At 46.4% G+C, this 22771-nt stretch overlaps 1 protein-coding gene across 1 annotated transcript in view; it reads left to right on the top strand.

Annotated features, from left to right (window-relative positions):
* LOC104462007 (histone deacetylase 4-like) overlaps positions 1-22771 on the top strand; it is a gene marked incomplete at its 5' end in the record, with an annotated part of 39053 nt that overhangs the window by 15080 nt on the left and 1202 nt on the right. The window contains 6 exons of the mRNA XM_010073781.1: positions 416-535; positions 2702-2799; positions 11154-11272; positions 12966-13099; positions 20601-20685; positions 22491-22632. Of these exons, the coding sequence (XP_010072083.1) occupies positions 416-535; positions 2702-2799; positions 11154-11272; positions 12966-13099; positions 20601-20685; positions 22491-22632 (698 nt within the window). The remainder of the gene's footprint in view (positions 1-415; positions 536-2701; positions 2800-11153; positions 11273-12965; positions 13100-20600; positions 20686-22490; positions 22633-22771) is intronic.

Below are 22771 nucleotides of genomic sequence, written 5' to 3'. Positions count from 1 at the left end.
ACCTTGTTGGGTCCAACACAACTTTGCTGGGCCCTGGTCTCAGTGGTCCCCCCCAGCCCAATTAAAGATGCAGATTTGGAGCAACTAATCTAGTCTCTTCATCCTCCAAGACTGGGAATGAACCCAGTTGTCTCCATCCAAGTAAATGGATCCTGTCCTTGGTTTTGATGTACGCTGGGGATTGTGTTTCCCCCCCCATTTATCCTGTTTGTTGAATGAGGACTGTAACCCAAAGCCAGCTGTGCAGAGCAGGTTCCTCTCTTTCACAATAAACTGCTTCAGCTGGAGCAGGGAAGAGCAGAAAACAAAGCACCACAGCAAAGAAAACCCCTCCGAGTGCCGAGTTGATGCCTTTAATCTGCATTTTTACTAAGGTACTAACCTCCCTCATCTAACACAATCTCTCTCCCCGAAGGATGTTCACCACGGGAATGGTACTCAGCAAGCTTTTTACAACGATCCGAACGTTCTTTATATTTCACTACATCGCTATGATGATGGGAACTTCTTTCCAGGCAGCGGTGCGCCTGACGAGGTAAGAGCATGGGTCGGCACAGCATCCGTCCGTGTCTGCTAGGACCTGCTTGGGGCTGGGATTCAGGTGCTCACCCAAAATATCAAGGTGTGGGGGGTGTCTGCCTCCCACGTTTGTACTTCTTAGTGCTCTTTTGGGAACGCACCGCCTGAGTTTGTGCAGTCGGTGCCTTCTCATCCAAGCCCTAACAGCCGCGGGCATCGTGTCCTGCCCCGTGAGCTGGCAGGAAAGTGCATGCCTTGGCTAACGAGCGGAAAATGAGTCAATGCAATTAGGCTTTATGGGACAACCGGTTCCAGAGGAGCCCTTTGCCAGCTGTCCTAGAACTCCATGTACTTTTCAGGATTTCCTCCATAGAAGCATAAGTTTTTTTGTAGATGCATAAGGAACAGATTGTCCATGACATTGCCACCAGCACTCGTCCATCCCCTGCACATCCCCACCTCCTGTCCCTGCTGGGGCATCCCTCACAGCCACTGCTGTGTTGCCGTCACACAGCCTCAACGGTGGGATTTGAGTACCGGGCGCTGGACCAAATCCACCGGTTCCTGGTGGTGTCCTCCCAGCCTGCAGCAGAAGGGCTGGGCCAAGGAAGGTGGGAGACCTTTGTCCCCAAACTCCGGATGGATGCTCCTACATCCGTTGCATCCTTCCTTTCCCTCTAGGTTGGCAGGAAATATTGTCCTTCCAAAGTGATTTACCAAAGGGAAATAATATGAAATATTTTGTGGACTCTGAGGCACTCCAGATTACACCTGAAAACTCCTAGAGTTCTTACCCTGTCAATTATACATTTAATAATTTTACATATAATAATTTTACATTTTCCCATTCAGCAAACATCGATGTTACCATTTCAATTTCTAAAGAAACTCAAACATAATGTGTTATTGCTTCAGTTACCCTGTTTGTGCTCTGCTGGTGTAGGGAGTAAACAGCAGCCCTTTGCAACAGGCTGAATTTCTAATTCGGGATACGCAAAGGTCTCAGACCTACTTACTTGCTGACCTTTTAATAATCTGGTTTACAAAATATCTAGGATTGTAAGGAAACACTAGCCTATACCATCCACTCTGTGTTTACCATTTATAGTAATTTTTAGATGTGTCATTCCAGACCGAATAAAACCGCGAATACAAAATAAATTCAATTAAAGCCACAGATGGAGAACTAACCCACCATGGATGGATGAACCTGCTGTGTTTTTCTGCCAGCAGCATTTGCACCAATACAAGGAATAATGTGCCATAAAAGCCCTGCAGCTTTATCCAGCCTGAATTATCTGGCTTTGTATTGTAGAACACATTAATTTCCAATTTTTAATTTTTTTATATATGCAGAGACCTAAGAAAAACCCCACAAAACCCAAAGTGTGTGTGTAGGAGCTCGGAGCCCTGTGCAGAGCTGCTGACGGCCCATGGCAGCAGATTGCCCGACTCCCTTGCTGTCCCCAGGGACCCACAGCCCCTGCTCCTGGCCACCGCGCTCAGGCAATCACCAGGTCCCCACTTGACAAAGGGACTGAGCACAGGCTTTGGGTTTTCGATAGAGGTGGGGAAAACATGGCCCTGCTTCTTAGCAAAGGAATTGCTGGAAACCCCTGGGTTATTTTTGAGTTTTCCCCTTTCTCAGGTGCTTGCAGTCGGTGCAGATGGGGACGTTTGCAACACACGCAAGGATGGGGACGTACTTAGATTTACCACCCGCGTGTCCCTCAGGCAGTGAAAATCTCTCATCTGCAAATTGTATTTTTCCCCAGCAGAGGGGGAGCTCGCTCTGATTAAAACTGTGGGTTTTTTCCCCCAGTTGCAACTGGAGCGAAATAGATAATACGCTTCTGAACAAAGCTGAAAATGAATTAAGGAAAGCTGCTGCATGCAACACGCTCTCCTGCAGAAGAGGATGCAGTGCATGATGAGGTGGTTTTGGGGTGAGCAGCAGTCAAACACCTCTGGTCCACTGCTCCCATAAAGATCAGAGCACGGAGAAACTTCATTTTCACTCTTGTCTTGGGGACTGGGTCACTCTAGAAGGAAAAACAAACCTAGCTGTTGAAGCAAAATCCATATTCTACTGGAAAAATAGCAAGACAGCAGAGATGTGTCACCAGAGTTTGTTATTTCCATATAATAAAAAATAATAAAAAGTACCGTCTCCCTTTTTCAGGTTGGCACAGGCGCAGGAGTTGGTTTCAACGTCAACATGGCCTTTACCGGCGGCCTCGATCCACCGATGGGAGACACAGAATACTTAACTGCTTTCAGGTAATATTGAAGTTTTCCTTTTACAAACATATTTTTCACCTAAACTGTATTTCTCTTTCCTCGTGCAGTCCTCCTTAATCTTGAGTTTCTCTCTTGCTAGGTTTAGAAAAATAAGATTTTGATCCAGTTGCGGTAACTTTTTGTGTGCCACGTGGAATAAAGGTGAATTAAGTAAATAAGATATTACTGGCCATGAGAAGTCAGTCTGTGACATTAGGGGGTTGACATACTGCTCGGCGCTGATGGATGTAAAATGTCAGCCGATGTGAATAAAAAAACTCTTCTGGTTTTGGCTAAAAATCTTTACCCCTTTGGGGTGAGAATTTCTATGGGCAGACCCCCCTGGCTGGGGAGAGGAACCCAGAAAAATGTTCTAACAAGTCCTCATGGGTTGAAACTTGAAAGCACAGCTTCCCCAAGGCTTGAGACATTGTCACTGCGATGCAGACGGTGGTACCCGACCCTGGGTGAGTTGGCTCCCACCCCAGCTCGCTCCCACGTGTGCCTGGCAAAAGGACGTGGGCTTGTTGTGATGAACTTCAGATTTTATGGTTATTCAGCCCAGGTATCGAATATGCCTCTTCCAACCAACCGGCAATTGAAATGACCAAACTGTTGGGTTTGTGCTTTTCTTACTGGGTTCTGGTTTCTCCCCAGAAGCAGCGTGTTGTGTGTTGTGAATAAAAATATAACCGTCTCTTAAAGAAGTGTTATTGCTCACTGTCAGAGCATGAAGGAAGGTAAAAGCAACACTGTGGAGGTGAAGTGAGTGAGCGTGTTGCTGGGGTTTTGATGAGCAGTAATAGCAGTGCCAGATCCCAGCCACTGTGCTGGATTGTAGAGCATGTTCAAGCGTGCTCCAAAGAACTGGCATTGGTTTAGTCCCCGAACAGAGCAGGGGACGAAGCCACTTGTTGACTCACTTGTTCACGTTCTGCTGGGCTTATTGACCTGCTCACACAAGCACACGGCGGCCGGAGGTCGCAGGGAGGTTTCTACAGGGTGGTTATACATCATTGGCATTTGGGGACTCGCTGCAAGCCTGAAGTGAGGCGTTTGCCTCGCCCAGCTGCGGAGAACAGGAAAAGGAAGGTATGAAAATTAACGATGGAGGCAACAGAAGAACAAGCTGAAGGAAAGGCAGATTTCTCTAGCTGGAGGAGAACTTGTCCGTGATGCCACAGGGTGTCGAGGCTGGTGTGAGACCACACTTTCCTTTTGATAGTCACTTCCAGGAGAAGGAATATAATGACCCGCCGCATATATAAGCTTCATTTTTCTTAGAGACCTGTTCCTCCCTGTTCCACCCCCTGCCTCCCCCCATGCTGTAGCTCCAGCCTCCCCAGTTGGTATCTTTTTTAATGATTATCGGTTGTACTGGTTTTCTGTCCTCAAACCAGATCTGGGGCACTTCTGGTGACCACCCCGCAGAAATTCAGGGAGACACAGGCTTGCCAAAACACGGGATGCGAATTTCTGGCGACAAGGCAGATGGAATATCGCCTTCAGGGAACAGCATTAAATCTAGGAGTGTTCTTTTCTGTTCTTCCCCGTGTGCACGTACTTCTATTCCGTTATACGAAGCAAAAAGAGTTTTTACTCCTCAGCCTGCTGTTAAAAAGCCTTCAAAGAATGAGTACAATTTAAAATAACATCTCATCAAATAACTCTCGTTTGTCTTGATGTTTTATTCCTGTTACAGGAAAGCAGCGCTTTCCTCCAAAGTGGAAGTCTGTTTATCCCAGCAGTCAACAAGACTGATCTCTTCATTTATAAAGAGAACCTGTAGCTTGCGATGGAGTGACACACTTGCTATTAAATATTAATTGAGTTTCAAGGCTCCTGGAAAATTGCTCAGGCTGCACAGTGAGACCTTTGCCAGCCGTTCCTTAATAGGTGCTGGTGTCTTTTTGCCCAGAGACTGCGGCTATTTGGGGAAGGTATTTTGGAACTGGTCACAGCTCTTATTCTGCCGGGGTTTTGGGATGTTGTGACTCATCCTCCAAGGTAGCACCTCCCGTTGTCTGCCCCATGTGCACACCTCCAGTCCATAAGTTACATTGGAAGCTTTTTTTTTAATCTTATGCCAAGTTTGGTCGTGATAATACATTATCAAGTGACCTTTTTAAATCCTAACCAGCTTCTTTGAAAAACATTTTTTTTTCCCCCTGAATCTTTCTATTGATTTTAATGTAAAATAATGCTTTGAAGTTTGCAATTTATAGTCCCCCGAGAGTTAGAAAGTGAAGGGAATGGGTCATATATCCTTTATTTTTTTTTTCTTCTTCTTCTTTTCTTGCATTAGCCCCTTGAGACAATGCATGCCTTCAAGGCAGCACCTTGTTATTCCACCCCATCGAATGCCACGTTGCATTTGCCGGGGATCAAACCGAAGATGAAGAAAAGATAAGAAAATTGGCCATAATGAACTCCAGAAGCAGCAGGCATTTTCACCATGAACTTGGAAACTCACAGTGGAGAATTGAGCTTTAATTCAAACCAGTCCAAATGCCAAACTGTGAGGCTTTGAAGTCTGTAGAGGAATCAGTGGAAATCCTTTGAGCTAGGCAAAGATACTGATATAGTTTTTCTTCTTTTTTTTTCCTTTTTTTTTTTTTAAATCTTAACTCTTCGCATGCTTGTCTGCTTTTAGGGAAGAAAGCCCCTTTTCTGCGTAAAACAAGCAGAAGAAAATAAGAAATGTGCTTTTCTTTTTTTTTTTTTTCTGTTTCAGGATGAGCTGGTCTATGGATTTGATAAAATCATGTGCTCTAATGAAGTAGTAACGGAGATAATTTTCCTCATAAATTCATCTTCTGATGAGTGAATAAATAAATCCCAATGAAACCTATCATCCCCAAACTGAAAACCTGTCTCAGTGTCCTTTTACTCTTCCCAAAGAAGGGACGGTAACTTACATCAATGATTTTTCTACTGAGAATTTCTTCTCCAAACATTGCCTTGCCCCTCTCTGCAGTACCGCGTCGGGTTGGACGGGATGGCCTGACCTCAAAATGTTGATTAATAGCGCCGAGCCCTTTCAAAAGTGAGAACAAGAGTTAAAAATGCGAAGCAGAGAGCAGCCTTGCCTTGCATTTTGTCACTTATTGTCCTCATAACCCAGGGCTGAAATCACTGACTGCCCTGTCTTGAGGTCAGGGTGATATCATGATTACTGAATTCTTGGGGGGTTTTTTTGGGGGGGAGCAGGGTGGAGTCACCCCCAGTCACTAGTAAGATGTGCAGAAGGGATTTGGGGAGTTTTGCTGCGAGTTTGGCGCTCCTCCACCCCATCGGAGCGGCGGCTCTGCCTGCCCGAGACGGCGTGACATTCGCAATTAGCTGACCGATGGCTGGGCAAAGGTCCCACGGCTGAACTCACCCCCAAAGCATGTGGGCAATACCGATTTCCCAGATTAAGCAGAAATGTATTCAACTCTAACGCGAAAAATGCAGGGCATATAATTTTAAAAGTCCTTAACTCATCAAAATGTTATTGGTGTTCATCGCTGTTATTCCGTAGTTATAGAAACAAACGGTTGTAAAATTTGGGTTTGTTTTTCTTTTTTTCTTTTTTCTTTTTTTTTTTTTCCCCCCCCCATCAGAGTCTGTTGTTCCCTGACTTGTTCTACAAGCAGAAATCACGTTTGCTTCTGAAAATCCTCATGATGTTTTCAAAAGCCTGGTGTGCAAACCCAGCTAAGAGAGCTGCAGGAAAAATTGCAAAGACTGTGGCTAGTTCCTTATTCCATGAGAACAATTACTTAGTGAAATTAAAGTGTATTATCCACAGGAGTGTTCCTCTAAATTTGCTGTAAGAAAGTTTTCCTGATGATTCTAACAGTTGTCTTGCCTCGTACAATTTTTTTTTCCCTACCCTGAGGTCTCCTCCACAATTATAATTCCATATACAGCTTGATTCCATGGGAGTTTTCTTTTTATTTAAAACACCTAAACCAGAAGCAAAAGCCAGGACTTATATTTGAAATATTGTATTTGAAATACTGGATTTGAAAGGTCCCTCCTCCTGCCTTCCTTGGAAAGCGTTAAATGAGTTCAGGAGCCAATTTTGGGTGTTTTTTGGGGTTTTTTTAACCTTCAAAACCATTTCAGGGGTGAGTAAGAGGAAGGGGGGGAAGTTGATGGTGTTTTGCCTGGAACAGTTGTTTCTGTATTTTAGATTTCATGCTCTCCTGACCCTGATTTAGTCCCCAACCTCCTAATCCCTTTTGACATAGTAAATGACCATGGATATGGCTGTTTGGAGAAACAAAGACTGGAGTCTTCAGGAGGCTGATTAGTCTTAGGAGCAGTGAATAACATTTTGGTTTACATATATATATACACACATATATATATGCACACATATATATGGCCAACAGTGGGGAAAAAATCTCTGAAAAAAGTGCTCAGCCTTCTAAGTTTCATCAATTTGCTTGCTGCAATTGAGCATTGAAAAAAAAATCCTCTGTAGGATTGTTTAATCTGCCTGAAATTTATTAGGCGCTTAATTGGTGAATTGGCTAGTAACAGACTCAAAATTATTCAGTCTTCTGGGAAATAGATATAAAATTGTATTTTTTTTTTCCCGCTTCCCCAATGATTGCAGCTCATGATCAGTAATTTTCACTCTTTGCAGCCCTCAGGATTGACTAACACAGAGCTGTTCAGCTCAGCTGCGTTTGGAATCAAACAAAAGGGTTTCCTTTATTTTAAGCATGAAAAAAAACCTTTAAAATACAGGAAATTTAAAGGTACCCCTTGTATTTTAAAAAATTCTGCATAGTTTGAATTAATATTCAGTGTTGTGAACTCTTTCATTCTTTGGTGAATAACTCTACTGCCACTTTAGGCATTAGTTAGAAGACCCATTTCTAGAGAAAACTGTTCACCGTCTTCATAGTAATTTGAATTTCTGGCTTTTTTTTTTATTCCCATCACCAGGGCAAAGCCATAGGATTGTTTACAGTTGAATTGTTACTTTCTTTTGGGGACTTAGCTTTACTGTGATGGATCTGAGCAAAGAGGCTGTTATAAAATGAAAAATTTTAAAATTAAAACCAAAAGACTGGGTTAGATGTGCCTGAAATGCTGCCCACAGATGAGATCTCAGAAATACATCATTAGAAAGCATTTTGTTTGCTTGGGTCTTCGCATGTGAGTCTCTTTTTATTTTGACAATTAAAAAAAGGAAAAATGAGGGAGGGAGTGCTGAGAGGCAGGAGGGCTTTGGGTGAAGTTTTATGGCCAAAGATCCAGCTGCTTGTGTACATGAAAAGCATCCAATAGAGCTGGGACTGCGGCGCTGGGGTCCTGGTGTTCTACTGGAACGAGGAGAAAGCCAGAAGAAAGAGCAAACCAGGAGAGTTAGAAGTCATGGGTGATGGAAAGGGTTCAAGTCTGGATTTGAGAGTGCTCTTGAATTTGGGTGGGTTTGTGATGGCCAAGGTACCAAAAGCATCGTTGGGTTATTTATTCTGACACCCCGTTATCTTGCACAGCCTCTGTCCAGGATGGGTGTGCAGCACCAATGGGACAGGCACACAGCACCCATCCCACGGACACGGGCTGTCTCTCTGTCCTCCCAGCTCCTCTTGGACAGGAGCCAAGGGACCTGGGACACATGTTTCTTCAAATTTGGAGGGACCTGATACAAATGTACTGTGCATACAGAGCACCACTAATAATCGCTCAGAAATTAAGGTGTTGGCAGGGGTTGCGACCATGTGGTCACCTCGTCCTGCACTGGAGGAAACTCTGGACATCCTCAAAACTCCTTCTTCTAACTAGTGTCAACTTGATTTACTTTTAAACAGCAACCACTGCCTTTTTTCTCACTAAAATTTATCCTGACAGGGTTCATGGTTAACTCAGTGTTGGCTGTGCTGCTAAAGGGTATCTTGGAACCGCTGTCACCACACGGGGACCTTCAGCCAAGCGTCACCAGCACTGTCGTGCTGCTCCCTTGGCCTCAGTTGAGTTGGGGCTTGGGCATCAGCTGGGTGAGCCCTACCATGGCCAAGAAACCGTTACCAGTGTGGGGTCGTGTGGGTTGCTTGGTGCCGACAGACCATGCACACAGCTCGGGAGTGCAGGTTGGGGTTCGCTCTGCAACCGGCTTGGGGTCATCCCGCGCATCGGTCGAGGGACTAGCAGCTCCCATTTTGGGAGGGGGAAAAATCTGATGATTTTAGTAGCTTTCCTTCGGTTGGAAATTAAAGAGCTCAGCAGGACTTCAAAGTTCAGGAAAAAGAAAGCCTCTGCCACATGCACTTGTGTTGAAACTGCTGCTGGAGGCCTTGATGAAGGAGATGGCTTCTGCTGAAAACCTCCGTGGGTTTCACAGGACAGATTTGGTCAACTGTAAAGTCATCAGCAAAAACTGCACTATTTTGTCTTCCTCATCTAATCGTCTCCCTGAGGACAAAACCATATGGCAAACATGTCATTTGATGAAAAAATGAAAATCTCTTGGATTTTGTAAGAATGAAAAGAAAATAAGATCCATGCATGGAGATCAGCAGGCAGGAAGATTGCAGGAGGCTCTTAGCTTACTGTGGCAATTAGTTAGCAAAAAATTAAAGCTAGAAGTTTGTGGGCTTTTGGGTTTTTTCTTTTTGATTGCATGATGTCTGAGTACCTTGACCAGGCCTGCGATGTGCCTGACATCCCTGACTCCATGGATCCGGCACAGGGACTCTGCTCAGCGGTGGCAATGGCAACTGCTCGATGGGTTTGGCCAACGCTGGAAGCAGCTCATTGTGTGGTAGATGTTAATACTTCGTTAAAAATAAACCCAGTGGAGGGCAAAATGATGTGAGCCTGGATGGGCGTTGGGGCTCATACCAGTTGCTGACACTAGCAGATGTCTTGTGGCTGTGTAACGTCCTTGTAGCGAGCAACACGGATTTTTATGGGTGTCTTGATAGCCCTCGAGTGATCTTGGCACTAAACGGACCTTCCTGGGCTCTTTCTGTGTTTCAGAGTATCGCATAACCATAGTACTGAGGAAAGGTGAAGTTCTTGGGTACACAAAGGTATTGACAGGTTCATGCTTTGGTATATGAATTGACTTCAGTTCATGCTTTGGAAAGTTAACCCTACCAGAAGCTGTTTGTGGGACAGGGAAACAGGGAAATAGTGTTGTCTTCAGGGCCAGCAAGGGTAGGCACTGGTCAGGCTGCCCTATGGATACATCCAAGGTTCAGTGTGTATGTTTATTGTGGAAAAAATGAGTATGATTTGGAAAATATTACTCTATATAAAAGCCAATCCTCTGTGTACATCCTTCAAAAAAAATTTTCAAAAAAAATTCAAAACAAGTTTCGAGCCCATGCGGGTGGGCACCCCAGTGCAAAGCGAAGGCAGGAGAGGTGGTTCATCCAAGAGTGCTGCCAGCAGGCTTTTGTCATCAGAAAAGATCATGGGTGTCTGCGTCACGTTAGTAAGAAGGTCTGATGCTTTGACTTTTTTTCCTTGCTGTAATTTCAGTTCTGCCGTGTTTGTGCTGGAGCAATCGGACGGCGAAGCACCTGCTAAGCTTAGTTTTCCAGTTTTGCTTAGTTGGCATCTTGCTGTGGGAGATGGGGTGTTCGCAACCTCCTGTAGGTTTTGAACAGAAATGGAGTAGACTGAAGAGAGAAAACAGAGGGAAAGGCCTTTTCCTGAGAAACCACAGAGCTAGACCTCTTCTTTTATTTCAATACCAGCCTTACCAGGCAGGAGTTTATGGATGCTAAGCAATCCAGTCCTTTTTTTTTTTTAGTGAACAAAACGTTTGAGGATGTGGAGCCAGGGTTTGGAGAGGTGTATTTGGGTGGGATATTGGCTTATTAAAGCTTTTTGCCCCATGTGACATCGTCTGCCTTTTGTTATGGTAAATGAGAAGTGCAGCAAGGAAAAAAAATAAGATTAAATTCTGCAAAGGCTAAAGGAGATGTTTCAAAGGAGTGCATGGAGACAAGTGCCACAAACCGAGGTTGTGTTGGACAGGTTTTCCCGGTGGTTTTACAGCCTGTGCCAGTTGCCGTCTTCTTTTCTCCTTATCCCTTTGTGCCCTGGACATAAAGCAAGATATGATCATAAATGGGAAATACAATGTATGGCAGCTTATTTCCCTGGTCAAGGCTCGAGGCTGTTGATGGAGGAATTAATAGACCTCACTGGAAAAAAATAATGTCAGTTATTTTTTATACAAGGCTCTCTCACCTTGCAAGAAAATAGGAGATGGGCTTTGCTTCTGTGGAATAAGAGTCCAAGGTTTTATAACAAGTTTGTTCAAGATGGTTTAAGTCTTCCTGAGTTTGTTCAAGAGCCAATATAACGTGTCTGCCACTGTTCAATTTTCGTTGCAGAACGGTAGTCATGCCCATTGCCAATGAATTTGCCCCAGATGTTGTGCTGGTGTCATCTGGTTTCGATGCGGTGGAAGGCCATCCCACACCTCTTGGAGGATATAATCTCTCAGCAAAATGTAAGTTGGGGGTTTACAAGAGCAGAGATCTAAAACTGGTGTAAATTGCTGCTGTCCTAGGGACTGAAGTACAGGTTTTACCTTTTGGGGTCTATCTTCAAATCTTTCGTTTCCATAGCAAACTTTTCAGCCTCCTTTTTCTTTGTGTTTTCATGTGTTTTATCACTGCACCGTGTGTAGTTGGGTCTGGCTGAAGCCTTCGTTGTCTTGAAGCATTGCAGCTTTCAATTCCGAGTAAATTATGTCAGGAAATGACAAAGTCGTTTGTAGTCCCATCTCTGCAGCAGACAGCTGCTCAATTAGAGTTATGCTCATTTTAATCCAAAATTGCAGAAACAGGCAATGCCAGATACAAACAGTGTACCTTGCTCTGAATGCTAGCAGAAGTCCATTTCTTCCTCCAGGATCCCTTATGAAAAATTCAAGCTGAATATTTTTATTCTCCACCTTTCAAGCAATTATGCCGGCCCACAAGAGCCTCCTTTTTGCTTTGGATCCTGGATGTTTTGCATTGCACAGGAGATACACTGAAGTTTTTTCCTCCCTTCGGTTACACTGGGTTTGTCTGGCACTGTTTCATTCCAATGGATCGAGGAGAATGTTTTTTTTTTTTCTTGCAAAAGGATTTTATTATTAGGTTTTTTAAGAGTTTACTTCAGCCAGGAAACTTACTCTCTACATCGAACCTCAGAACCTCGTAAGGTAGCTGAACCTATAAACTTTATAGAAGAAGAAAGTGAAATAGATTTACAAGAGACAAGTTATTTCAGATATCCAGAAACACTTTGTAATGAGAAGCTCTTGTTTACCTGCTTGTTGAATTTCCCATGCTCTGCTACTCTCGCAAAACAGTTACGGGCACGACCGTGAATCTTTTTATCTGGCCGTTAATTTGCCAGTTTGCAGAAGCACTCGCGGGTGTCATGAGACGCTGCAAAAGAAAAAGCAGGGAGGGTGGACGGAGGGTTGAAATGCATTGGATTTTCTTTTGTTTGGATTTTTTTTTTTTTTCGGAGGGGGAAGGTTGCTTTGAGGACACATTTTTTTCAATCCTCACGGCTCGGTTCTGTTTTGTTTAAAGGGTAGAAATGTATTGTGTGTCATCTGATCAAAGTGCCGGGCGCCCCAGGAATTTTTATAGCGTATTATATAGGGGAAGAAACGTCTGGTAAGAACTAGATGTCAGATATCTTTGGGGCACTGTGATGCTGCTATCGCAACTGAAAGCACCGGCAACAATTTTACTGATTTCCCCTTCCCCTCCTCCCTCCCCCGTGGCTGCTCTGCCTTTGCATCTTCCAGAGCCGCGCAAAAAGCAGCCTCCTTCCACCTTTTTTTTCCTTCCTTCCAAAGGAAATATTGGCTGCTGTATTTAATTCAGGGTGCTGGGGGGTGGCAGGAGGGTTGTGCGGTGCTTCTCACCTGGGATAAACTCCAGCGAAGCGTTCCCGGGGGAAATACAGATCCATCTTGCGGCACAAGCCAGTCCAGTGGGGAATCGTAGCTGGAACCCTGCAGCCAGTGTATTAAAATCCAACCTGGCTTATATTATGTGTTGAGTCCTTTCAGATCCCTTGTGGTTTTTTTAATATGATGTAATTCCTTTCTCTAATTCTTTGATCCTTTGCCAGGAGCCTGATTCCAGCCGCAACCTTTGCCCTTCTCTTGCATTTCCTTTTTTCCCTCGTTACAGGCTTCGGGTACCTGACGAAGCAGCTGATGGGCCTGGCCGGGGGTCGCATCGTCCTGGCCCTCGAAGGAGGCCACGACCTGACTGCCATTTGCGATGCCTCGGAAGCCTGTGTTTCTGCTTTGCTGGGAAACGAGGTACAGAGACGGGCAAAACTGGGAACCACAACCTCCAACCCCCCTTGAATTTGGGCATCTCATCCTCCAAGAGAGTCAATCTGACAAATTGCTGTCGTTGTTTTGGGTCCTTTTGACACATGATGACTTAAAGTGTGCATGCATTGTTGTTTTTTTTTTAAACTCCCTGTGTTTGGCAATCTGTATTATAGGGATTGAAATCGCGAAGAATTGAATTTGAGTTTATTCTTTATCCAAAGAGTTTGCTTTGTGCTCTTTGGAAAACAGCTAATTCATTTAATTTCTTTCTGAAGTCGTCCTCCAAGCCTTCCCTTCTCTTTGCAGACCCCCTCTCTAGTACTACAGCCTGTACCTGCTGCATTGGACAGCGTCTTGGTTTTGGTTGTGTTTTTTCCTTGACATTATATTTTCTACCTTCTGCAAAGGGCTGCGTTGGAAAAACCACAGCTGCGTCACCGAAGTTGGCCAGAAAGGCCACAAGACAAAAGTACACCGAGGAAATCTACTTTTTGGGTTTTGAGGAGGTCAGGGTATTTTCCTACAGAGGCAGATACTTCAGCTTTTCTGCCTTTGTTTTTCTGGGATGAAGGAGGAACTGATTGAGATTCCCCGTGCCCATCCTTCTCGCTGCAGCCCAGCCATCAGCATCCGCTGGAGCTGGCACCACACGGGCAGCTCACACCTACATTTCTTCCAACGTGGTTGATAATTAAAAAGTTCATTGGTGGCATTTGATATGTCTTTGGCTAGGGGAGTTCAAGGTCATGTGCTGCAAAAATAGGGCACCAAGGAAATACAGAAATTAATTACCAGCAGCAAAATCTCCTGTGCGCCTGCTATGTCTGTACCTTCTGCAGGCACTTCTGTTCAGGAGGTTTTATTTCGCTATAGTTTATGGGATTTCAAGTACGAACAACTGGTTAGTTTGGGTCAGGCCTTCCTCCTTCTGGTTCATTTCTTCTCGCTGGACACCTTTTCTTCAAGTGGAGGATAGAATCATAGAATCACAGAATGGTTTGGGTTGGAAAGGACCTTAAAGATCATCCAATTCCACCCCCCTGCCATGGGCAGGGACACCCTCCATTAGCCCGGGTTGCTCAAAGCCTCATCATGTGGATGACCACAGTCCAGATGGTTGAGCCTCGGATGGGCACAGCAGGCTGCAGAACTGCCTCGCGTTGGTTTTCCGCCTCGCTCGGAGAAGCAGGATGGCAGAAATTAAACCAAGAGTGCAGTGTGGTTTCTTAGGCTCCAGACAGCTAGAAATGTCAGCCTTTGGGGAAGGCAGCCACCTCGGTTTGAAGCTGGGGGTGGCTGTGACACCCCCTCGGGTGGCATTAATGGCTCGGGCAGTGTGTTTGGATTTTTTTTGGCTGCCTCTTTAATTAAGAGATTGCCTTCCTCAGTACCTTGTGGAAAGGAGGAAATCTCCAAAAGCCACAGCAAGAGTAGGAGGACACGAGGAGCCTGCTGAGGTGACCTCTGGTAGAGCAGACCTCCACAAGCAGCAGGGTCTGTCCCGAGGAGAGAAATCTGGCTGCCCATCAGACGGTGAAGGAAGGAGGTTCCTCCTAAAGCTTCCACCCACCTTGGAGAGCACAGCTGGGGTCTCTCATCACCACCCTTTGCTGAAGCAGCCCGTGGTACAGGAGCTGGTATGTCAGCTCTGGGTCTGCCTCCATGGGAACTGCCTTCTGGGGACGCTGGGGACCTGCCATCAGCAGCCTCGCTGTGACTCCCGGCTGCAGTTGGGTCACCACCAGCCTTTCTCAGGTCTGGCAAGTTGGAGCAGAGAGCTCGGACCTGCATGGAGGTGCCGATCAGCTATGTTTGACTTCCAGCCTTTTGGAGAAGTGCTCTGGCTTGCAGTATCCACACGCCACGCAAAGGTTGACAGTGCCTGGGGAAAGCTCCCTGACCGCTCTGAGAGAGAAAACAGCTGGGATGCATCAAAAGCATCTGCTTCAATCATCCAGCATCCCATCTCCAAGTGTCCCGAGAGCATCCGCTCCTTGTGCGTGGCCGGGCGGTGCTGATAAAGCTCTTGGAGTAACTGATCCAGCATGCCAGCCCTCGGGACAGCCGAAAACTCGGGACCCACCTGCTACATCAGCATGGAATCTTAAGCTGACAGCTGATGGCACTGTTGTCACCGCAGACGATTCCTCCAGCTCCATCCACCGTTGGGTGCAGGCGGCTCCAATGGCAGGATGGGCTTTGAAGGGGAGACAGAAGGAATGATGCGGGAAGGATGGCATTCCTCTTGCTTAACGTGCTCCTACAATGCAGGCGGGTGACTGCGGTGTGGTGTGAGGATCTGCATGCCATAAATAAGCACTTGATCCGAGCCATGAACACGTTTGGAAGTGCTCTTGGGGGAGATCTTGGCACTCCTGATAGCTTGGGTGTTGTCAGCTGACTGAGTGTTTTCATTTAGCAGAGTGAATATTGATCCTTAAAAGTAAAAAAGTTTGGTTTTTTTTTTTTTTTAAATCTCAGAATCAGGACAGCTATAAAATACTTAAAGACGGACCTGTTCTCACTTTTCCTAGGTGGGCTCTAAGGCTGTGCAGATATCATGATAGCGTTCTCTGCCGCGCACATCAAAAAGCAGGAAACGCTAGTTTTATCAAGGTCTTTTATAAAATATTTTTTAATGCGAGGAAGTTGGAGTGAACCGCTGTTGCTTTGTCCCGCGGCCCTTTGATGAGGTTTGATCTACAGCGTGTCAGACAGTTTTGCGTGCGTGCAGATGGACAGCCAGCTGCAGCCGGCGACTGGCTGCAGGGAGGTTTGCTGGCGGTGCCGGAGTTACACGGGGAAACGATCGGAAATGAGGGGAACAGTGCCAGTCCCCAAAGCGTCTGCCTTCACCAGTGGAGGTCAAAACTCCTGCTTTGGAAAAAGCGTGATGCAAAAGCAAGAGCCAGCTTGTTCCCAACTATCCAGGAAATTAAAACAGAGCTTTAGCTTTGCAGCAGATTATTTTAATGGGAAATGAGTTAGGGGCGGGTGAGGTTGCTTGAGAATGTACGTACGCTGCTTTAGTGACAAATTTACTTGTGCAGAACTAACACGTACGTCAGCTGAAAAATCAAAGGCGGGCATGATGCAGGGAGGGTCTGCTGATGACAATTTAGACCAGTAAGCCACCGTACCTCTTCCGTTACTCGAAGCAGTCCGTGCCAGCAGTGCTGGAGGACAGAGGAGGCAGCGACCCAGCAAAGCTGCTGTCATAGTTTTACCGAACACAGCTGCTCGCTCACCCTCCCTCCCCCTCCCCAGGGATGGGGGAGAGGATTAAAGGGGTGAATGGGAAAGAGACTCGTGGGTTGAGATAAGAACAATTTAATAACTACAATAATATTGGAAATAATAATAATAATAATGGTAATACATACAAATATATGAATGAGTGACACACAGTGACACTGCTCACCACTCGATGACCAAGGCTCAGCCTGTTCCCCGCCAATGATCCTGGAGCAAGGAGAGTCCTGAAACCACAATCCTGGAACGGAGATAAGAGCTCAACTGTCTGAGAGACCAAGACAACTCTAGAGAGGGGTGACCTGGAGGGAGATGGCCCAGAGCAAGAGAGAGAGAGCCCCTCTGGACAGAGCCTCACCTCTCTCCTGGCCATGCCGTGCATGATATGGAACAGACCATCGGCCAGTTGGGGTCTCAGTCCTAACCCTGAGGTCGAATCCTGGGCTGGTCACTGGGGCTGTGCTCCCTCCCAGCTTCTCCTGCCCCTGCAGACATGGGCACAGCAGGGAAGCTGGAAAGTCCTTGACTGTCCTGGCAGCAGCTCTGCCCATCAGTGTGTGATCAGCTTCTCCTCAGCACAAACCCAAACAGCCTCACACTGGCTGCTGTAAGAAAGTTGACTCTGTCCCAGCTGAAACCAGGACAGCCATTTGCTCCATCATTGGGTATCACCAGCCTTTACTCTTTAAACCATCTTGGCAAATGCTATTTGTGAACTTTCTGTTCCCAGGGAGCGATGCTGCTGTTTAAGCTCCGGGATATCCATAGCATTCCCTGCCCCAAGCTAGGACCCATGCCAGCACTGTGCCTGGAGCGGGCTGCAGAGCTCCTGTGTCATGGGAGCTGCTGATGGCAGGGAGAGGGATAGTGTGTGCTGGGAGACGTGGTCTTGGAGCTCGGCAAGCACTCAGTCGTTTTTCACGCAGAAGCAGCTGAGGTGTGTCCGGTGTCAGAGTGCGGACATCCCGAATAAACAAGACGATGATAATAAGCAGTTGCTTCTAACCTCTGCCTAATGCCCAGAGGTATTTCCTTCCTTTTCCAGGAGAGCGATGGGCGAGGCTGTTGTCTGGGAGTGTTATTTCAGGAGGAGGAGTGTGCTGTGGAAATGGTTCACACATGTAGCCGGGCTGCCTGATGTTGCGTGTTTAATATCAGTATCAACCGAGAGGCATTAGAAAGCTCTTACTTAAAGATTTATGCAGGAATTAGTTTTGCCTTCTCTTAATGTCCGACAGAAGCCAGAATTATTTTTAGAGTGGAGAATTTATAAAAAGTGCAATCCGTAATTATTAAATCTGGAATGGAGCAATTTCTGGTCCTCGTGAAGTACCTCTGGAATGGCTGCCATGTGGTCACAGGAGCAGATCTCTTGGCTGGAGCTTCTCTTGGCTTTGAACAGAAGTTACAGTTAAACTTTTCCTTTTTTTTTTTTTTTTTTTTTAACTGTTAAACTGTGGCTGCTTCTTTGCTGGGGACTATCCCTGGATGGGCCTTGACTACTATTTTCAGACCCAATTAATATCTCTTGGTCTGGATGCCCAGCCTTGGAGGTCTGTGATGAATTCACGATCTTTGTGGAGAACCAAGGAGGGGGGAAAAAAGAAAGAAAAAAGATGGGCTTGGAGAGCATCACCTCTGCTAGAAGTTTTTTCTTGAGTCTTTAGTTGGTTGTGGGGTGTCTTGTCGGAGCCGTGCCTGCGGAGTATTGCTGTGCTGCTGTTGCCAAAGGATGGCAGGAGCCATCAAAGGACCAAAAAAACCCCAAACCAGCAAACTAATAATAGCGTTAGCTGCTTTTGAGCCCAAGTTTATTGCCCAGTGGGAATTGAATCAAGCATCAATTGATGTTTGATTATTACAACAATAAAAGGTTTAATAACTTCATAAAGGGCAAAGGGGACAGCTTTAGCTTTTCAGAGGACAGTTGTCTCAAGGTGAGAGAAGTCACCCAATCCAAGAAGGTGTTCTCCTCTTCTTGGGTTTATTTTTTAAAGGAAAGCAAATAAAAACTAAACCAACCCCCCAGCAGCGCTGTGGGGAGCCTTTCTCCAGGAGAGAGGACATGCGTGCTCCCGATGCAGAACAGACTTTGCTGGGGATGCGACCCCGTGGTCTTGATGGAGGAGGACGTTGGAGGCTCCTTGTCTTTACTGGTGTTTTCTATCACCAGAAGAGCCCTGGCTTGCTGCTCTGTGGCACCCATCTCCCGAACAAGCAGAGTAAAAAGTACTACGAAGAAGGATGCAGTTTTCAGAGGGCTGATCTAATTTCTTTTTTTCTGTACCAACCAAGGGCTGCTGGGTCTGGAAGGGGTGTGACAGAGCTTTCTATCAGGCGAGAGGAAAAGATCTAGAAAATAGGAGGAAACACCATCAGGCAGGGAGAGGACATTAATCTTGCTCTCCCCCTTTTCTCATTCTCACTCCTTTGCCCTGCCCTGGCTGCCAGAGCACTTTCATGCCTTTAAAAATAAATGGGAAAAGCAATGTCCTGCATTGCTGAAGGGAGCAGCGGCATTATTGTCCGTCGGTCACCATAGATGCATTTGTCCATGCAATGGTGAACTGGATCCCCTGAGCGTTTTGTAACCTCCCGACTGCAAACCCAAAGGGAGACTCTCTCCTGGGTGGTAGGAGAGCTTGCATCCAAAAACAAGCAATGTGCACATACGCCTAGTTCGGACGTTAGTTTTGTATTTAGCAAGTCTCAAGCCTGCAGAAGTTTTTTGCTCTTGAGCGCTGAGGAACGGTTTGATTTCTTTATTTAAAGCAGCTGTGCCAATCAAAGCGTGCTCTCGGTGGTCTGCGTTACCGTGAATTGCCAGCACCGCTCCATCAGCAGCGGCGTGTGCTCCCGGATCCATGCACCTGGGTGGCCCAGACCTCTAACGGGGACGTGGCTCCGGTGGCAAAACCACCTCCTTGACAGGACACCTTATGTCCAACCACAGGCTGGAGTAGTCTGTCCTGGCAGCAGTGCGGGTTTGCAGGTGGGAACCGCATCCAAACCATCCAGCACCCCGCTGCCCGGGTCGGTTCCATTCCCTGGCTTTTACGGGCAGATCCACACCACAGAGCTCTGCTCTGGTGTAACTGGAGGAGGACTTAGAGGAACAATTGGAGAAGGACTTAGAGAAGCTTCTTTCAAGTGGCGTTTCCTAATTCATCTCTCTCTAGCAAAACAAAGATACTCTTACTGTCCCATGGTCCTTGTTGCATGATTAGTGCTTTGATTTATTTTTTTTAAACAGCTGGTAACAAAGGCAGCACTGCTTTTTTGAGGGTGGGATGTATGTTAGAGCGAACCAGGGATTGTCTACATGCTGTTTGCATTTAGAGCATTAAAGCAACCAAGCCCAGAAAGATTCCTGCTTGTTATGTGCATTTACGCTGGACATTTTTGTGAGGCTTTGCATCACCTTTTAGCTTGAAGTCTCAATACCAGCAGCATGTTCTTCCTGTCACCTTTTTGTATAATGAGCAGAGAAGAAAAGCCAGCATCAAAAAGCCTCAATTTTAATACTCAATTGTGATCCTTACCTGGTAACTTCAAGGCAAAATTTTTCAAGATTTATCATACATCCCTAATGCCACTCTGCTCTGGCAAGACTAGCCCAGCAGCTGATAAGAGGCATCGATGGTGGCTGAAGTCATAGTCATGCTGAGTGCGGCTTTAAAGCAGCGTTTTGCTGTTTCTCTGTACCAAAATCAGGCTATTTCATCTTAGGGTACAGATTTTTTCAGTTAAGAGTTAATAAATACATTGAATTAGGCATTTAGAAGAATTAAAAAGCTCCCTCTTTTATTTCTTTCAAGGAAAACCGTTATCATATTTTAAAGTCTCTTTTATTTGGACGTTGGTTTGTTTTAATAGTGAAAACTTTGCAAAAAGGTAGATCCGAGCAATAGTTTATAAAGATGCATTGAAAAAGCAGACTTATTTTTCTGGTCTATGTACAGTGCCTCTTCCTAGGCTCTGTTCGGCTGCTGAGCCCGGCAGAGCTGCAGCATTTTGTACATGGAGGAGCATGGGGCTGGAGGAGGCTGCACCGAGTATCGCAAGAGCACTTAGGAAGTCTGGATATTTTGGATATTTAACTACAGGCAGATAATAGGAATCAGGGGAGGGAGGTGGAGGCTTCATACAGCAGAGCCACCTGCTAAATCGCTCTCAGTCCATGGTCTCTAACTTGAGATAACATTTCTGCCGTGTTCCTCTCTCTTTCCAGCTTGAGCCTCTTCCAGAAAAGGTTTTCCAGCAGAGAGCAAATGCCAACGCGGTGCATTCAATGGAGAAAGTGATCGAGATACACAGTGAGTATAGCCCTGCTCACCCAACTGTCTCGCTGTTGGGTTGCCCTGTAGAACACCCGTTTGCCTTCTCCGTCATCCTGGCAGGTCCACATCCCCTCGTGCTGGTGGTCACTGCACCGTGGACTGGATTTGTGCAGGCACAAGCTGCTTTTATTGTGCGAGCATGTATCCAAGCGGTGCGCATGGAGCGGCCAGTTCAGGGAGATGCTTTGGCCCTTGAAGAGGAATTAGTATAAAAACCTTTAAAATCTGTAAGGGACAGGCTGTCCTGCACTCAGAGCATGCCCTTATCTCCTCAAAAGCAATTCAAGTATCTCAAATTAACGTAAATCCTGTTGGGTGTTGTGGTATCCGTTAATTAAGAACGGATGGGGCTGAAAGTTAAAAAGAGTATTGCATGAAGTTGCTCATGTTGTAGGTTTTTTTAGTGGGGAGGTTGAAGTCATTCTAGTTGAAGCTTTCCTGGAGATATTCTTGGGGGGTGTAATGAAAGAGCTTGAGCAACATGGGAGCAACACTGCTAGGTCCTGACATCTGCCTGCTTCAAAGGTTTATGGTCTAAAAGCGGAAGGTGCTAGTCTCCATTTTATAGGGCAAAAATGGAGCTTACAAAGATGCCAAAGCATTATTGGAGAAGTGAAGGTATTAGAAAGAAATATTTTCCTGTGCGGGTGGTGAGGCAGTGGCCCAGGTTGCCCAGAGAAGCTGTGGATGCCCCATCCCTGGAGGGGTTCAAGGCCAGGCTGGATGAGGCTTTGAGCAACCTGGGCTGGTGGGAGGTGTCCCTGCCCATGGCAGGGGGGTGGAACTGGATGGGCTTTAAGGTCCCTTCCAACCCAAACCATTCCGTGATTCTATGTTTGGAAACAAGTCCCTCCTCCCCATCTGCTGGCCTTGCTGTCCAGGTTCTTGCTTTCGGGCTTCACTGTGGCTTTTTGGGTACCAACAAATTCAACGTATCCTGCCCAGAGGCCAAGAGAACATCCTTTATTCTCTCCCTCTGAAGCCTTCACTGTGCTCTTCTTCTGCAAAAGGCTGGCAAACTGCCAACATACAAAATAAATACAACTGAGACTTCTTTAGACTTAGTGAATTTGCCCCCAAAAGGAATATGGCGGTTAGGAACTGAATGGGGATGTCCAGTCCAAATCTGGACTGCATCCTTCCCTCTTGTGTATTTTTCCTTAGATCTAAAAGTTTCTGAGGGGCTTGAAGTGAAAATGTTGTGATTTTTGGAGCACCGAAGTGTCCCCTTCCATCAAGGCTGTGCCCCTCTGTACAGTTAGATCCCCACCTTCATCACCCCTTGCACACTGGTCCTTTTAAAACCCCAGTTTCCACCTCCCGCCTTTCTTCCCCAGCCTGAGGAGAGGAGTGTTTTTTATTGCCAGACAGTGATTCAGACCCAGTTTGCCATCCTGGATGTCCTTAAGGGATGCACAGGTGCATCCTTATCAACGCTCTTGATGTTTTTTGGATTTAAAAATCACGCTTTTCAAGGCACAGCAGTGTAGCAGTACCATCTTTTACTACAGCAGTGTGGTGTAGAGCTCCCAAGGGTGTCTCTGGCCTTGCCTTGGAAGCTGGGGCTCATTCCCAGGAACCTGTTCCACCTGCAACTCCATCCACAGCCCTCAAGATGGTCCTTGAAGTGAGAGGGGAGCACGGATCAAGGTTGTGTGTTGCATAGGTGTGATGAGTCTTTCCCCTGGCAGGTCTCAGCCGTCTGTTGGCTTTAGGAAGGCAGGAGCGCAGTGCTGGGGCTGGGATGGTGCGGGTGCCCTGATCGCCTCTTCTCTCCACAGGCAAGTACTGGCATTCACTCCAGCGTTACGCCTCCACGGTGGGGTACTCCTTGGTGGAGGCGCAGAAGTGCGAGAACGAGGAGGCTGAGACGGTAACAGCCATGGCGTCTCTGTCCGTGGGCGTGAAGCCGGCTGAGAAGAGGTGAGTCTCCTTCCTGCCATTATCATCGCATCATGACCAGCAGGTCAAGGGAGGGGATTCTCCCCCTCTGCTCCACTCTCGTCAGACCCCCCTGCGGTGCTGCACCCAGCTCTGGGGTCCTCAGCACAGGACAGACACG

The sequence above is a fragment of the Pterocles gutturalis genome, unplaced genomic scaffold (assembly GCF_000699245.1).
Source record: "Pterocles gutturalis isolate BGI_N339 unplaced genomic scaffold, ASM69924v1 scaffold36952, whole genome shotgun sequence".
Lineage (NCBI taxonomy): Eukaryota > Metazoa > Chordata > Aves > Pterocliformes > Pteroclidae > Pterocles > Pterocles gutturalis.
Note: the sequence above shows the minus strand (reverse complement) of the source record. Positions and strands in the feature narration are given on the sequence as shown.